Source organism: Microtus oregoni, unplaced genomic scaffold, assembly GCF_018167655.1.
Source record: "Microtus oregoni isolate MIOR12 unplaced genomic scaffold, Mior012 000073F_ref0000255, whole genome shotgun sequence".
Lineage (NCBI taxonomy): Eukaryota > Metazoa > Chordata > Mammalia > Rodentia > Cricetidae > Microtus > Microtus oregoni.
Genome location: NW_024543986.1, coordinates 559344 through 577844, shown reverse-complemented (window position 1 = coordinate 577844; position 18501 = coordinate 559344). Strand labels below are relative to the sequence as shown.

The 18501-nt window shown below is 40.2% G+C and overlaps 1 protein-coding gene across 1 annotated transcript in view; it reads right to left on the bottom strand.

The window, feature by feature from the left end:
* The window catches only part of LOC121441151 (amine oxidase [flavin-containing] A), a 65637-nt gene extending 63369 nt beyond the window's left edge, over positions 1–2268 (bottom strand). Inside the window, exon 1 of the mRNA XM_041642283.1 lies at positions 2181–2268. Within this exon, the coding sequence (XP_041498217.1) occupies positions 2181–2253 (73 nt within the window). The 5' untranslated portion in view covers positions 2254–2268. The remainder of the gene's footprint in view (positions 1–2180) is intronic.
* Positions 2269–18501: the final 16233 nt, after the last annotated feature.

The window sequence follows — 18501 nt, the reverse complement described above, 5'->3', positions numbered from 1 at the left end:
CCTCCCAAAGAAATGAACTAGTTAATAATTCCCAAGAATAGGGTCAACTTTTCGTGGGGTTTCATGTAATTTAAGAAATAAGAAATCAATATACCTGGCATGGTAGCATACAAGTGTAATCCCAGCACTTAGAGGGGGAAGCAGGATTAGAAGCTCAAAGCCATTCTAGATACACAGGGATTTCAAGTCCAGCCTATGGCACACGAGACCCTGTCTTAATACTTTACCACCACGAAACAAAAGAAGAAAGCAAAATTGTAACACGACTCAGTATGAAGCTGGTAATTCATTTAGAATGAGATCAGAAAGGATCCCAGTGTAAGGTTCATCAGCTACTTTCAAAATACATATCTGTTGATGACTAAATATTAGAAGTCAAGTGTGAAAAAGGAGAAAGACCAAGCAATTAGACAAAAGAAAAACAAAAGACAGGGCTCAGGATATAGCTCACTTGATAGAGTGCTTTCCTACCAGGCATAAAGCCCTGGGGTAAATCCCCAATACTACATAAAGCAGACATGTTATCCCACATCTGCAATCTGAGCACTTGGCAGTCATATGTTAGAAAATCAGAAGTCCAAGTTCATACATGGCTACATATCAAATTGGATGCCATCATGAGATACATGAGACACTGTCTCATAAAAAATTTAAGAAGTCAGGCTGGAGAGATAGTTCAGCTGCTGACGGCTACACTCAAAATCAAACATCAAAAAAATTTAAAAAGACAATGCTTTCTTTAAGGACCATTGGAGATAAACCAAGAAAAAAAGAAGAATAAAATCCCAGCAAAACAGCAAATTGTGGTATGGTGTTAACCAATTTATATTACATATTATCATATTTATATTCCAGTGATAAACAACCACATTGCCTCTATGGTACTTGCTCAGAAGGACCAGGTTTTTGGTAACGCCAATCCACTAACCTGTAGGCACTCAACAAGTGTTTCTTGAAAGAAGAAACGAAAGAAGGAAAGAATTATATGTCCTCCTTTTTCTAACTCTTCACCAGGATCTGCTCCCTCTGATGCTTCAGTACAAATGCTTCCACTGGCTAGGACTACCAAAGAAGCAGTTCATACCAAGCTGGTGATTAAGATTGTTTTCCCAGAACAGGGTGAGTCCAAAGCTACCTGCATCTAAAATTAATATATAAGCACATCCCTGGTCAACTCAAAGGGGGCATACATTAAAATTGGATAATTTGGAGTCACCCTATTTACTCCCTCTCCAGTCTATCTCCCTCTTTCTAAGTACAGATGAGGGAAAGGGGACATTTCAGTTTGGGCTTCTACATAGAGCCAAATCATAATCCCTAAAATTTTCCAAAATGACAATATAAGTGGCAATTTAATATACAAATATTGAAGCGGTCTCCAGGAAAATAGAGAAAATGTTCATGTACTCCTTACTTGATAAGCCATCTAAGCCAGGACAAGGTGCAGGGCACTCCCTAACCCACCCTCAGCTCTTGCTTTATGAAGAGATTCCCTTTGGACAACAAATACCCCCCAGTTTTACTGAAGTTCTAAAAAAAAAAAATACCAGAAGTAGGAAGAAACAAAGGAGTAGGTAGCTCCTTTTTAAAAAAATTATCTATTCCTAAAGGATTCTGTCTCATTTTTTACCTACTCAAATCTTCTAAGCAATGGTGTTTTGGAGAAGAGCAGAACTGAACTAATTCTACTATGACCGACTTCAACAGTCTCTGATATTCTATTCAGAGAAAAGGATGTGAAATGAGGGAGGCCAAGCAACCACCTCAAGAATTGCAAGAGATAGTCTTACATGGAAGAAAAGAGGTCTGCAGCTTCCCAGGGAGGAGATTAGACCTCAGCAGGGTTACTGAAACTCTCAAACCACAGATTCTTGGTTTTGTAAAATAGTAAATGTGTTGTCCACTCACAAGACTGTTGAGAGCAAACTCATGTAACGTGCACAGCAAGAACTAATTAATCATTAATATTTAGTAGTAACAGTCAAATTATTTTGCCTCCCTCCACTAGTGCATACCACCAGGAAAAGGACCAACTCCCGCTCCCATCTGGCAGGATCTGGGGCCCTGCCATTAGAAACACTCTCACAAGCAGGAGAAAGATCCTGCCAAACACAACAAGAACATTGCAAGTACCTGGTCAGCCAGGTCCCCTTAAGCTACTGTTAAAGACACAAACTGACCTGAGATGCCGCCTCCAATCACGACTACGTCGAACATGTGGCCTGCGATATTCGACTTCTCCAGACTCGTCATGGTTTGGGTGAGATTCTCCGAAGACTCGCGTTTAAAAGAGGGGACCGCCCAGAGTGGAACAGACCCTTGTACAGCCCCTAGCCTAGTGTCCGGGGGCGGAGCCGATCTTTCTACCCATACCCAGGGGGAGCCCGGCCCTGAGGGCGGAGCAGGCCCTTGTGCAAGGACAAGGGGAGCGCTCAGGGGCGGGGCTGATCCTAGTTGAGAAACCCAGGGAGAGCCCCACACAATGGGCACGGATGGCCCTAGAAAAGGCACTGGAGGAGGAGGTCCCTGCATCGAGCCTAGGGGGTTATACAGTGGGGGAGGTGGGGACCTAAGTAGTGAGCTTTGTACTGGCAGCTGGGAAGGGAAACTGGGTGCAGAAGGTGATGGTGTGGATAACCAAGAAGAAACGGACAAAAAGTGCATGGAGGAGTCTTCTGCCGACACCAGTGGGATATTTTCTGGAGTGTCGGGTAGTTGGATGGAAGTCAGGGACGTGTTACTTTCTTCGGGAAGTTCTAGTGGTAATCCCCAGTTGTAGCTAGACAATGAGGGTGGAGTGGGCTCCTCTACCGACCCTCGGAGAGTGCTGAACACTGAGACATGGGTAGACCCAAGTTCTGACTCTAGAGAAGTGCTAGGTCTAGAAAGCACCGAAGACACTTGCCCAAAAGTCACCGAGGACCTTTGCCCAAAAGAAAGTGATGAATCCGGGAGTGGGAAGGATTCTAGTACAGATAGGTGCTGGGAGACCGAGCTAAGGTGGGACGAGTCCGAAGCAGGTATGGGGACCTGGTCGCTCTGCCCAGGGACGTTTAAGTCCTTGGAACAAGACTTTGAGTTGGGATCATTCCTTTGGCCAGGATAATCACTGAGCTCAGAGAGGTTGATGGAACTAAAGGAACCAAACAGCTCCTCAGTGGACCAGCTCGTGTGAGCGGAGGAAAAGGGTTGGGAGGCGGTCTGCGACTGAGAATGGGAGGACTCGTGTGAGCTGCTAGAGGTGCTGCCTTGGTGGGACATCTCCACTGGGGTCAGGGAAGGGGGAGTCCGAGTTCCGAGGGCCCATTCCCCCTCAAGCCCCCTGCCGCCGCGGCCACGCCTGCCGCCGCCTGGGGAGGCCTTCTTTTCGGCCATAATTCCCTCAGCGGCGGGACTCAGCGAAAGGCAAGCCTGAATGAACCCTCCCCTCAACAGCGCTCAGCTTTCAGGGCCCAAGCCATTACCAGACTGACGCCCGACCCAAGCGCCCGGCCCACTCGGAGGCTGGGAAAGGAGACATTGGCGCGGGGCGGCTCCGCCTTTCCCGCCAAAGTGCGCGACTGGGGCACCGCCCTCAGGGACTGGACGATACCACCGCGAACAGAGGGGGGGCGCCTGTGAGCGGAATCTGCGAGCGCAGCAGTGCGGATTAGTAACTTTCCAGTTTCATAGTATCTTTTAACCTGAAGAGTTCTGAGCCGAGGTGGGCCCAAGAAAGAAAATATGTAAAGGAGAAAAAGCCGAAGGACGAAGTGGCGGAACTCGGCTTAGTTCAGTTTGGTCTAGCCCTCCGGTGACGTCATGGGCGGGGCTTTCCGCACAGCGCGCCTCTGTCTTGTATGGGCTAGGGGGAGGGGCGGAAGGGTGGGGGATGAAATTCCTGTCCTGCGGAGGGTTCTTAGTTTTTTGTGGTATATTTTCAAGGGAACCGACCAGAGTCTAAACAAGTATGCGAGAAAAATAACTCCGATATCACACATTAAGTGGCACTACAGTTTAAAATTGAAACTAAAGGAAGCCTAAGGTGTAATAAAAAAAAAGAAAGGAAGGGTTGTGGAGCAGTATAGAATTTAGTGGCACACACTTGTAATCAAGCATTCCTCAGGCCAGGACTTAAGGATTGCTGGCCTACTCTGTCACGTAAGCTCCATGCCCTAGAGGGGTGGGGGTGGGGATGGCTAGGGAGTGAGGAGAGTGGTAGGGAGACAAAGGAGAGTTTAGTCTAACAGTATTCTTCCACAAACACATGGTTATTTATTTTATTTTGTTAAAAAATAATTTTTATTTGTTAACAAAATTTCATACTTGCGTATAATGTAACTTGATCATATCCACCCCTCTCACAACCCGAGATACCACTTCTATTTATTTTACTTAAAGTTTCTTCCTTTTGAACATGGAGTGTCATAGTGACACTGTATTGATCAAACAGGCCTCAAACTCCTGAGTTCAAGTGATCCTCCTCACCTTGGCCTCCCTATGAATTGGGGCTATGTGTAAACATTAGCGTGCAAAGCTTCTGGAATTGTTTATAAGCCCATTCATGGAAGTTTAGTTTTCTGAGTTACCAGTCTACACAATGACACACTAAATTACAATTTTATTGGATTTATTTATTTTGTGTGTGGGTACACCTGTACCTTGGTCTTCTTGTGGAGATCACAGGAAACTCTCTGGAGTCTGTTCTACCATATGTAGGTCCAGGATTCTAATTTAGGTCATCAAGTTTGGCAACAAGTGCCTTTATGCACTCAACCATCTCACTAGCCCCCAAACAACAAATTTTAAAAATGAAGGGCTCTGACTAATTGCAATAATTTCCAGGATATTATCCACTTATAAAATCAAGCTGTGAATATAAACAGCATACTTTTATACTTGTGCATTTATATCCTCATGTAAAAAAAATATTTACTTCTCGAGAACTATGAGGATAAATTATAGATAAATGGGTGAGGATGTGATACAAAAGATAGCAATGAAATTGTTCTTTGGATTTTTAAAAAATAGTTCAGCTCTTATTAAGACATCTTCATGGATTTTATGAAAACCTCCAGTTCTTAGGTATACCTGTTTTAGTTGTAAATCAGCTGAAAGAGATATACAGCAAACACTAGCACTTGCCATCAGGCAGTTAGTGTTTGCCTTCAAATCACACAACAGTCCAAATAACTGGATTCCAACTGTTCTGTCTAGTATTCAAGGTGATAATTTAGGTCTAAGGGAACAGGATTCACACGAGACAAGTGGGAGACCTAGCCTAGGTTTGCAACCTTATACCTCAGAGAAGCAAGTATGTTTTATTAAAATAATCCTTAGTTTCCAAGGCCTCTCACATGAGATACAAGATTAGCAGTCATCACACTAGAAGAAACCAGGGGTTATGCTTGCTTCAATAATTTACAGCTTTTTTAGAGTGTCTATCAGTCCAGCTACTACTTACCAATCAGAAGGCAGGCACATTTGTTGTAAGTAAAGTCACCAAATAAAATTGAAACAATTTGAGTATTAAAGAGAATTGTAATGGGGTCAGAGAGACAACTCTCAGTGGAAGAAAGAACGTAGTGCTAAGCTTGGCAACCTGAGTTCAATCCCCAGGACACAAATGGTAGGAGGAAAGAATGAACTTCTACAAACTGCCCTCTGACCTTTGTTGTGCCCAGATTATGACCCCCAGAGAGAGACCACAAGAGAGGCCCAGACTGTAATAAGCAAGGTTTGATCAGCATAATACAAACATGTTTGGAACTCATCTCTATCCCCATTACAACAAGGTAGAGAGGAGTTGTATCTCCTCTGTGGGGTAAGCTTTTAAAGGCATACCTACAAAGTGAATCTTTGAAGATGCTTTGCCACGGTACAAGGACCCTTGCTCCCTCCCATTCTGATAAGTCAGCTTTCTCCTTGTTCCTAGAGCAAGGCCACTGGTCTTGAGTTAGGCCATCTTTATCAGCCTGTACCAGGTGGCTGGCTGGGCTGAGCTTAGTGACCTTGTACTTGGAACGTCTTGGGTGGTAAAGGGAAAGGCCACTCTATTCCTGGGAAAACATTCTGCTAGGAAATTTCTTCCTGACCCCCTGAGAATAAGGAGTGAAGGTCCCACAACCTTCACATGTGCACTGTGGTATAGGTGTGCCCCACCACACACAAATAAGCAAATGTAATTTTAAAAACTTGTAAAGTTTGCTATAGTGGCACATACCTCTAATCCCTGCACTCAGGAACATTGTGATCTTGAGATTAACCCAAGCTATATAATGAGTTCTAGTCCACCATGGGCTAGAGTGTGAGACCGCATCTTATAACAAAAACAAAAATGATGATAATTCTTAGTAAAAACAAGTTCCAAAGCCCATTGGATTTTACCAATGTGTTTCTGCTCTTTATCCCTGTTACAAATACAGAGAAAAGGATTAAAAATGGGAATCCCCAGCCAATGAGATGGCTCAGCAGGTAAAAGTTCTTGGTTCACACGCCCAAAAACCTGAATTCAATCCCTGGAGTCCATGGTGAAAGGTGAAAAACTCACCCTGAAAATTGTCCTCTGATCTCCTTAAATGTGGTTTGGCATGCAGTCTCCAGTGCACGTGCACACACACGCGCAACAGGCACGCACACACACACACACACACACACACACACAAATAATGAAAATGGGAAGCTCTTCTTTACAAAATCTGTCCAATAGTCGATATAGAAATAAATGAGTGTTTCTTTATGGAAACATGGTCTCGTTGTGCAGCCCCCTGGCTGGGCTAGAATTTACTGTATAGATTAGGTTGATGTCAAATTTGAGATGATCCTCACAATTGTTGGTGTAACTAATAAATCTACCTCTATGTGGAGATGCCTTTGATTTCCCCATGTCCAAGTCTCGTTCTATAAGAGACCTGGCTGGAGGACAACCATCAGGAAAGTGGATTCACCTGAAGAAAATGTACTTTTCCTTCCCCAAATCCCTGACCCCTAAAATGCAGTCCTTGTGAAGCAACCCCAACACAGGATCCCAGATTCGGTTAGCTTGGCCTGCCTTTCTGAGTTCTGATTATTACAAGTATTCCTTTTTATTTTATTTTATTAACTATAAGGAGAAAAACCCCATGATTTTATAAATAAGAGGTCTGGCAGTCCAGTCCCCACCTGGTGGAAATGGTGAACTTTGAATCACTTGTCATCATTAATCTAATGTGTATGTCCTTTAGCACAAAGCAGTTAAGTATGTCCTCTGGCTTACACATTATTCTTACAAAAATTAGCATCAGTTCACCCACCAGAGAGCAACAGACAAAAATCTCAACATTTTATATAACAACTGGTCTGGCTTATATGGTACACTATAATAATCCCAGGATCAAGGAGGCTAACATAATTGGCTAGTGAATTCAAGACCAGCCTGGGCTATATACTAAGTCCCAGACAAATCTAGAATACATAGTAAGACTCTGTCTCCACAACAAGAACTGGAGTATAGCTCCCCATTAAAACAATAGGTAGCTAATTAGATAAATAGAGAGAAATATATATGTATATATACCTGTGTATATATGTATGTGTGTATTACTAAACAAATAACCCTCATAAGTTTGTACAATGTTATCCATATGTATGTTTTCAGAGCTCACCATTTGGTATCTAATAACCAATTGGCGTTTGCTTCACTGGAAAAGAATTTTTCTCTAGTCCTCATTCAGCATTCCTTAGGCTCCCATAGTTCTTTGGTAGGTTTGAGGCCTTGTGAGCTTTCCCCTGCCTATATTTGCATGTCTAACCATCACACTCCCTAACTACATCTAAATGTTGGTCCTTATACCCACAGAAGAATGTAGTCCCCCCCCCCATCAAAGGAACTTCTCTTTGCAACAGAGACAATTACAGAAAATCACAACCAATCAAAATGCAGAGTTGTACAGCCCAGTCCCAACTGAGACAACTTCTGAGCCTCAGGCTCAGTGATCATTATAAATAAATCGGCAGAAAGATTGTAAGAGCAAGAGGAACTGGGAGTTTGCAGTGAGATTGTGTCTCCTCGGAATGTCAGATGCTAAGAAACTTCTGTTGCATTTTTTCCCTTCTTTTAAAAAGTTCAAAATTGGCCTTAAACTCACCATCCTCCAGCCTCAGCTTCCTGAGTGCTGGAATTACAGGGATATACCACCACACCTGGCTTATATACTTCTTTAGATTGATGTGGAAAATTAAATATGTGTTAGTTGTTGCCCTGTTCAAGAATACTTCCATCTGGTCCTGTTCAGCTCCATCTCAGCAACGACTGGGCATCTCCTCTCACGTATCCCACCTTCTGCATTTTTGTAGAAGGTGGGATATGTGAGCGGTGAAGGAGACTTGAAAGTGGCCAATGGCAGTATGGTAGCTCACACCTGGATTCTCAGCTTTCAAAATGGAGTGCCAGGAGGATCACCATGAGTTTGAGGTCAGCCTGAGTTACACAGTGAGTTCCAGGGCATCTGGGGATAAAGGGCCAGACCTAGGAGAGAGAGAGAGAGAGAGAGAGAGAGAGAGAGAGAGAGAGAAAGAGAGGGAGAGAGGGAGAGGGAGAGAGAGAGAGAGAGAGAAACAACAAAAAATTTCCAATGTAATTTTTTGATGTTAGAGATGTAATCCAGAGCCTTACATGTGCTAAAATATTCTACCAGTGAAGCCAGGCCCTAGCCCTGTTCTAATGTAATCCAAAGCTTCTAAATTCACAGGGAAGGGAGAAAGGAAATTTGAACTCAAACATAGCTCTTCTTTGAATCCTTTTTAGTTAACTATCTGATTCTTAAGACAAGGAAAGTTCATTTCTCCCGTTATTGTGTTGTTCTGTTTGAATCCACATTGCCATCTCTTTCTACTTTGCCTATTCCTTGAATTATCGAATTCCCTAGGAGAGGAAAAAGTAACATATATGCTGTTGATAATCCACATTTGGCACATGAACTAGTTTGGTTTTTTTGTTTGTCTGTTTGTTTTTACAATTTGACACAAGTTAGGGTCATCTAGAAAGAAAGACTTTAACAGAATGTCTCTATCAGATTGGCCTGTGGGCAAGTATATGGGGGCATTTTCTTGATTTATGATGGGTATGGGAGGATCCAGTCTGTTCAGGTAGTGCCACCCTGATCGAGTCATGGGGATCAAGCCAGTAAGCAACATTTCTCCAAAATATCTGTTTCACTTTCTGCCTCCATGTTCCTGCCTTGAGCTTCTGCCCTGATTTCCCTAAGTGTTGGGATAGATAATCCATCTCTTCTCCAAGTTGCCTTTGGTCCTGTTTTGTTTTGTTTTTTTTTTTTTTATCACAGAAATGGAAAGCAAAGCAGGACACCTAAGTTAGTCTGCTTGAACTCATATTTTGTGTTTCTGTGCATGTCAGTATATATGTGTATGCAGGAACGCTTGAACATATGTGTGTAGGCTAGAGGACAACCTCTGGTGTTGTTCCTAAGCAGAGCAGCCTATCTTGTTTCTTAAGGCAGCGTCACTTAGTAGGACTTGGGACTTGATGTGTCAGCTAGGCTGGCTGGCCAGTCTGCCTCTCTCTCCTCTCAAGCTCTGCCATCACAAGGTATGCCCACCCTTGTGTTTGACTTTTTATATGGGTTCTGGGATAAAGCTCATATCTTCATACATGTGTGGCAAGCTCCTTACCAACGGAGCTATTATCTCTCCAGTCCCACAGCCCCAGAAGTTTTTTTGAATGATTTATTATTAGTAGTATTAGCATTAGTATTTTGTGCACGTTTATTTGATCTACATGGTAGCCAGCAGGAGTGAAATTGGTCTTTAGTCTATCTTGACAGTTATGACTGGGCTGGGAAAAATAGAAAACAATAATAAAAACACTTTGAAATATGCCCTATAGTGTAAAGGAGTCCTACTGAGATATGATATATGTGGATCAAATGAAAGAACTCAGAAAATATCTCCCAAGAACATAAAGCACAAATGTGATTAAGTTCCTTAACAAATGACAAGTGACTTGAGTGGAGATGAGAAAGGGGATCCTTAATCCCAGTTGTTTTATGGTTCAAGAACATGTTTTTAGCCTCAAATCCCAAGAACTACTGCCCCTTTAAGAGAAGTTCCTATGTTCAGGGCAGAATATTGAGAGAAGGTTAAAACTTTCCAAGCACATCAGCACCAATTCTTTCCCAGATTCCAGGTCAACGATGATATTGAATCAAGCCCCTTGGATAATTTTTTAAATGCTGGCTCTGGCTGTCTATATCAATAGTCCCTAGAGGGCCTAGAGGGGCCATGTCTGACATTTATAAATGTGTTTGCTTTTGCTTCGCCTCAAAAGACAAGAGTCAGAATATCATCTGAATCATGTGGCTCTAGGCAAATTTAAGTCCAGTCTTCTTTAAATCATGCCCTGAACTTTCAATATTTCAAGACATAATTTGAAAAACAAGAATTGTTTTTAAAGCCAGGCAGTGCCCTCCATGAGTAGATTAGCAATTAAGTTCAAATCAGCTTCATTTTAGAGATTACAGCTCCAGGCATCCCCACTGGCTGGGCGGGGGGGCGGGGGGGGCGCGAAGGAAAATGGCATGATAAACAAACGGTTATCTACACAGTTTGATCAATATAGAACTTGAGGCAAACAGGACCTTCCTTAAAAGCATCCATTTAAAGAAGGACTTGCATTATAAGCCAGATAACTAGCTTCAATTTCCTCAACCTGTTTTTATAAAAACACCATCTCAAAGGGCTGAAGGCAAATGCTGGCCTCCATTTCTTCCTCTTCTACGCCCATTTTGCATCCTTCTCTGTTCTGCTGTGACCTCCTTAAGATGCTTAAGATACATTGTTTTGGTGCCCTTGCCTTTAAAGTTGTGGTCAATTTGGTCCATGGGAGTGAGGACCAACAAGGGACTAAAGGACAGGAAAGAAAGTTCACGTGTTTATTCAATCACTGTTAACATCCTCTTGTCCCTAGCCCCACCTAATACTAAGATGAGGTCGTGGTCTTGGTCAACTCCACAGTACTACAGCTGCCATCCTCCATAGCTTCAGCTCTCAGCTGGTATGTATCCCTTAACACTGCTTTTCTCCATGCACAGCCATATCGAGCAGCTGCTAATCTGTGGATGCTTCAGCATCTCTGGTTAACCCAGTTCATACCATTGTAAATATTCCAGTCTTTGGATGTCTACTCAGAAATCCTAAGTAGTAAAGAAGGTGTGGTGCCTGCATCCCAGCACACAGGAAGCTGAGACAAAATAGGATACCGAGGGAGACTTTGTCTCAAAACAAACAAGAAATTCCAGGTGAATCTGTGTTGTGCTCCTTGTTGCATTTGACGCTGCAATATGACCAACTATGAAAATGGGGCCTACTATGGCAACTGATAAGCAGAACTGAAATTCTATCTACTTTGTATGTTATACTTTTGAGTGAGGGCCTGAGAAACATCACCCAAAGATGAAGAATCCTTGGTGGCAATCCCAGCACTAAAGGATGATGGCATAAGTAGCAAAGTTCAAGGCCAGCCTGGGCTTAATACCTAGATTCTGTCTCAAAAAAATATTTTTAAAAAATTAAATAGTAATACAGTATATAAGCTTGCTCAATATACCATTCTAAATTTGCTGCTCTGGAAAGAGTATAGGATTCTTTTCTTCAAGTTCTTAGGACAGTTTAGGTAGATGAAGATGAGCATCAATAAAACTTATTTTCAACATATTTTTACACTTATTTATTTATTTAGCATTTATTTAGTGTTGTGCACAGATTATGACCCCCAGAGAGAGACCACCATAAGCAAGGTTTAATCAGCATAATACAAACATGTTTGGAACTCATCTCCATCCCCGTTACAACAAGGTAGAGAGGAGTTGTATCTCCTCTGTGGGGTAAACTTTTAAAGGCATAACTACAAAAAGAATCTTTGAAGATGCTTTGGCATGGATACAAGGACTTTTGCTCTCTTCCATTCCATTAAGTCAGCTTTCTCCTTGTTCTTAGAGCAAGGCCACTGGTCTTGAGTTAGGCCATCTTTATCAGCCTGTACCAGGTGGCTGGCTGGACTGAGCTAAGTCACCTTGTGCTTAGAATCTCCTGGGTGGGAGAGGGGAAGACCACTATCTTCCTGGGAAAACATTGTGCTAGGAAATTTCTTCTTGGTCCTTTGAGAATAAGGGGTGAGGGTCCCACATTTAATGTGTTCAAAAGTCTGTAAGAGTTGGTTCTCTCCTTTGTGAGTTTTGGGGATCAAACACAGGCTGTCAGGTCTAGTGACAAATGGCTTACCCTCCTCAGCCATCTTTCCAGCCCTTTTTTCGTTTTGTTTCTTTTACATTTATTTCTCTCACTAATTTTAATTGCTTCCATGTTTGGAATTGAATTTTGAAGCTAACAGCTCTTATTGTAAATGCAGAGCACCTGTGCTTTTAGAAATCCTTCAGTTTTGTGTGTGTGTGTGTGTGAAGATACTTTTCTTTTAATTCTGTGCGTGTGTGCATGTCTGCAGTAGTCAAAGGATGGTACTACATTTTCTGGAACTGGAGTTACAGAGGGTTGCCAGCCACCTGATGTGAGTTCTGGGAACCCTGGTCCTCTGCGAGGGTATCAAGCGCTCTTAACCACTGAACCATCTATCTAACCCCAAAAACTACGTTCTTAAAAAGAAAAAAATATGTTAGCTGGGTATGATGTTGCCACATGTTTATAGAACTTGGGATGCCAAGGAATAAGGATCCTGTCTTTAATAGTAAATTAAAAAATAATTATTGATTCCATTAACTTGACTGAAATTGATATGTCTTAATTATAAGCATAGAAAATAAACTACTGTATGTCACTTGTAATTTTGTCACCAGCAAAAATCTCAGGCATTAACTATTATATAGCTGTGTTATAAAATCCTTTTATAATCGATATGATGCTTCAAAATTAATGAAAATCCCCAATTCTAGACCTTGCTATTTAAGTTAGTAATTAAGATACCTATATTATTTTACTGTAAAATTTTAACACTTTACTATGTTTCAGTGTAATTGGTTTCCTATGTAATCATGGATATTTTGTTCATTTGGACACATTGCTATCCAGACTGGCACAGAAATCATTAACATCATTTGCTTAAACAGCCAGCCAAGACTCACCAACTACTGAATTTTTCAAAACCTATTGACTTCTAGTGGTAATGACCACTTTAGTCATTACTCTTTGAATGATTGGAATAGTGGCTTGACTTCTATTGAGTCAGGGAGGGATAACTTCCATGGAAAGTGTTCTTAGAAACAGGAGTCCGTGGGAACAGACAAATCCATGCTCTATTACATTTCCTACTGCCATTTTTGAAATTTTATTTACCCACAATTAAAGAACAAAGGACAAAGCTGCCAAGTTGAATATGTCATAGGCATAGAATATATAAATATTCTAGGTTCTGTGAAAAACAGCAAGCAGCCCTTTCTATTTCGATCTAATTTTATTTTCTGCTGAATTATCTTTGAGTTACATAGCCACCACTGCAGGCAAGTTTCCAGGGGTTCCTGTAGAAGCACTTCCATTTTGAATTTTTATTAACAACTTAGATTGTATATTATCTTTTATTTGTATTTCAGTGTAAAAGACCAGCATATCCCAACTCACAATGACTGTAAGGAACTAATATGGCAACCTAAAATATGCCTTTTTGGTGTAATGATTATTTTGAGCTCAATTTAGGGGGAGGGGATCTAGTTTCATATCTCTATAAGCTAAGACCAGTATGGGACTGACTGAGCAGCCAATGCTTACCTTGAATTCTCTACATTCCTTGGTCAGCCTCTCAACTGCTATGGATTACAGACCTGTGGCACCATGCATAACTCTTGAAATGATTAGTTTGAGAAGATACTATCACAACGGGAGAAACTCAGAAAACAGATTACCTTTGGTAGGAGAAATTACATCTACATAGAGTAGCTCCACTTGTTCTCTATTTCTCTCTATCTCTCCATCCCTCTCTCTCTTTCAGAAAAAGGACAAGCAAATGACTAGATATTGTTATCAATAATAACAACATCAAAAAATCTATATAACAAAACTTATTATTGTTTATATGCTTACCCTTGGGATCTCTTCATAATTGGCTTCAGACTTCTCTTTCTGTTTCAGAAAATAAGGGTATGTCAGCTTGAAAAAAGAGCTTGTGATTTACTCATTTTACCTGGAAATGTACCTTCTACATGTGAATTGAAGTTTCCAGAATAAAAAGCCAAACTTATTTAAGATTCTACAAGCATTGTAGAACTTTCATCTTTGTCAAGCATCAAAATATTGCAGGCCAAGAGCCAAAGTATCGTGGGTTCTTTAGCTTGTGTGCACAACCTAACATCCATTCTTGTGACTATTACTATTAGGTAAATCCTTTAGGAATGCACTAATAGACCACTAGCTTCTACTAGCCCAAAGGATATCAAGAACATAAGATAGCTTCTGACGTCTATAGGTGAAATTTTTCAACATTGCTGTAATCTGTTACCTGATGTTCCCATTCATGTAAAGAAAAATACTTCAATTTATGACTATCTTTTGTTCAATGACTGGTCAAACTTCAATAAACTATTACAATTTTAGAATGTGGTTCTTTAGGGTCATGCAAATTTGTGTTTCTTGGCCAGGAGTGTTAATATGTGACTTTATAATAAACTTTTTTATTTTTTGAGGTGAGAGTTGGGCTTATGGATGGACACATGTATACATGACATATAGTAGTCTTAAATATTTGCTCATCTTTTCCTGTTAATCTCTCTGCTTATTTGGTAATGTCTGAGGAATATCTGTATCTAAGTGAATTTTGTTAAGACAATGTCTATCTCCTGGTTATTCTTCACCTCTAGTATATAGTCTATGCTCTAGCAATAGAGGCATGTTACTTTATTCTTCCTACATATAAATTTTACGTGAGTAATTCTTATTAATTTTCCTATATTCAATTAATAATAGCAGCTTTATGAATCTGGTTTCATCAGTAAATATTGTGAGTTCCACTTATTCCAAATATTTGCCTTTCTAAATCCAAATTATCTGTTGTATTCTGTCCTCAATACTTTGGTTCTTTCCACCTCCTCTCATCTTTTCTGGTAATTTTTGTTTTTCTTGTCATTTTCTTGCTTGTTTCAAACTTTGCCATGTCAGGACATTTTGATGGAATCCTGTCATACTGTTTACATGAAGGTCATTAAAACAAAACCCAGAGCTCAGGTTCATCAAATCATCTCGAGCTTGCTTACCAGGAGTCTCTAAAAAGATTTAGATAGAATCAGCAGCTCCAAAACTGCCTCTGAGGAGAAGATGTAGTCAATAAGATTATTCCTTTGCTTGAAGGAGGACAGCAGATGCAATAATCCTAACTCATTTAAGATATCTTCTTCCTGGTACATTAAGTCAGAGATGGCAAATCCCCAGGCTTCTAATCTTTATTTACTTGATTTCTAGCTCTCTTACACCTCTGTTCTCTCTCTTTTCCCCTCTGGCCCCAATCTCTAAGTAAACTGTAAAATGTTACAATTGGGTTTAAATTTATATATTAATGCATTGCTTAGGTAAATTGGTCACAAGAAGAATTTCACTAAGAAAAACTTTCTAGTTTGGTTTATATTTTCTTATGTTCACCTTCACTTACAACCACATTTTCTGGCTTGTATAATAACCTGTGACTTGTCAGTGTAAATTCTAGAAGATTTTTTTGTTTGTCTCCTGCCCCCTCCTCTTTTTCCGGTTCCTCCTCCTCCTCCTTTTTTGATACAAACTTTTAAAATATACAAGATCTTGATATATAGCCCAGTTGGCCTTGAACTCACAATCATCTTACCTCCACCTCTTCACTAGAATCACAGGTGTGTAGCACCATACTAGGTTCTTTCTCATATTTCTTTTCTGAAATAGAAGAAATTTATATTACATTTAGGCCAATATTTTATTTCCTCAATTATCTCCTTTGCTTTCACCAATTTCTGATTACTGTATTGTTATTTTCATAGAGACCTGGTCAAATAGTGACTCTCTCTTTCAGAAGACCTTCCACCACTATTACTAGTCCTTGTATGTCTCCCTAAGTGATTCTTTAAAAAAGTTTGTATACATTTTATATCTCTTTACATAAAAATTAAATAATCATATATATGTATATATGTAACATGAGGGTTAATATAAGTTATAAGAGCTAATATGAAGCCTGAGCTAATGGGCCAATCAGTTTATAACTTATGGAGACCTCTGTGTGATTTTCTTTGGGAATTTACCGGCTGTGGGAACTGGGCAGGACAGAAACTCCCAACAAGCAGGCCCTCATGTTACATATATACATATACACATCCATGTATTATGTATAATAACCTGTGATTTGTCAGGCGAGTGTCCTCTGCAAATTTCTAGAAGATTATATACATATATTGCAGTACTAAGGATAGAAGACAAGGCCTCATATATAAGCCAGCCGAGTGCTTCATCACTGAGCTACATCTCCATTCCTTGTAGATCAATTTTTTGACAAATTTTCTTCTGTTGAATATTATTTTTGTTTAGGGTCTTTATTTAAGTATAATTCACGCATAAGAAACTGTATATTCATACTTTAGTATAATTGGATTGTTTCCGCATATGTATATGTAGTTGGAACTGCAACCACATTTAGGAAACTCATCATATTTGTTCTGAATGTGGTGGTACATGCCTCTAATACCAGTACGGGGAAAGCAGAGCGGGAGGATTATGAGTTCAAGGCCACCCTGGACTACATAGTGAGAGTATGTCTCACAACACAGTAAAATAAAACAAAGAAAAAAATAAAGGAAGGAAGGAAGGAAGGAAGAAAAGAAGGAAGGAAGAAAGGAAACATACTAGCTCCTTAAGTTTCTTTGAGCTGTTTTCTTAATTCTTATTCCTTTCTCCCACCCCAACTGAAACATTTAACTTGCAAATATTCACTGATATTTCTATTGTTCCTAAAAAAATTTGAATTTCAAAAAAAATTTTATATATAGAATCAAATGGAACTTTTTATAATCTGACTTTTCCTTTGGCATTATTATTTTGAAAAAATAATTGTTATGTATTAATAATTCACTCTTTTGTTGCTAGTAGTGGAAATTTGTACATGCTGACAACTGTGGATATCCTATAATTTGCTTATCTATTTGCCTCCTGATGAACATTTGTGTAATCTGAGTTTTTATTATTACAAGTAAAGTTACTGCGAATATCTGTATAGAAGTCTTTTTATGGTTTTATACTTCCACTTCACTTGGATAAGTATCTACAAGTAGAATAGCTACCTTGTGCAGTGGGTATTTGTTAAAGAGGAAAGAGAATTCCTCCTTAACTCTCATAAGATTAAAATCGAAACAAATGCCATTATAAAAGACATATTAACAAGAAAAATTAAGTATTAGATGTACAGTGCATATCACATGGGAAAACTTTAATGCAAAGTCACTCGGGTGTGTATATGTATGTGTGAGAGAAAGAATTGTGAAGAAATGGTAAGATAAAGGAAAGCTTTTGGGTTTCTAAAGTGAAAACCTGCTGGAAGGAAAATGCATGGGAAGATCCTAATGGAACAGGTCTTTTGCTTGTTTGTTTGTTTGGTTGGTTTGGTTTGGTTTTGGGTATTGGATTTTTTTGTTTTTGGCAGTGGTGATAGCTTGTTTAATTTTAAAGAGGGCATCATTTCATAACACTGGCTAGCCTGAAACTCAATATGTATCCCAGGCTGGCTTCAAACTTTTTGCAGTCCTTTAGCCCTTGGCCCCCAGGACTAGAATTATAGGTATAAGTCACTATGTCTTACCTGGGATCTTGGGATAAATTTTGTTTGTAGATTCCTTACTAGCTGATAAAGAATATTTACCAGTAAAGCATTCTCTGTTCTTAGGCAGAAAAGAAGGAAGGTAGGGACAATTCTTTTTGCTGCTTCTTAATTTTCTTCAGTTCAAAGATCCTTTGTGTAAAAGAAACTGACTTTGTTTGCTTTCTATTTCTGTGATAAACAGCAAGACCAAAAGCAACTTGGGGAAAAAAGCATTTATTTCAGCTTACAACTATCAGGTCATACTCCATCACTGAAAAAGTCAGGACAGGAACTCAAACAGAACTGGAACCTAGAGGGAGGAACTGAAGGAGGGGTCATGCGGGATGTTGCTTACTGGTCTGGTCTTCATGGTTTGCTCAGCATTCTATAGCACACTGGAGCAGCAGCCCAGGGGTGACACTGCTCACAGTGAGCTAGGCCTTGCCTTCTCATTTTAATGATCAATGATTAACCTGATGTGGGAATCCCCTCTGTGTATTGCTTGTATTGTTTAATGAATGAAAAAAACTGCCTTGGCCTGATAGGGCAGAACTTAGGTAGGTGGAGAAGACAGAACTGAATTCTGGGAGGAAGAAAGCAGAGTCAGAGAGATGCCATAAAGCCACTGGAGACAGATGCTGGGAATTTTACCTGGTAAGCTACTGCCACATGGTGATACACAGATTAATAGAAATGAATTAATATAAGAGTTAGCC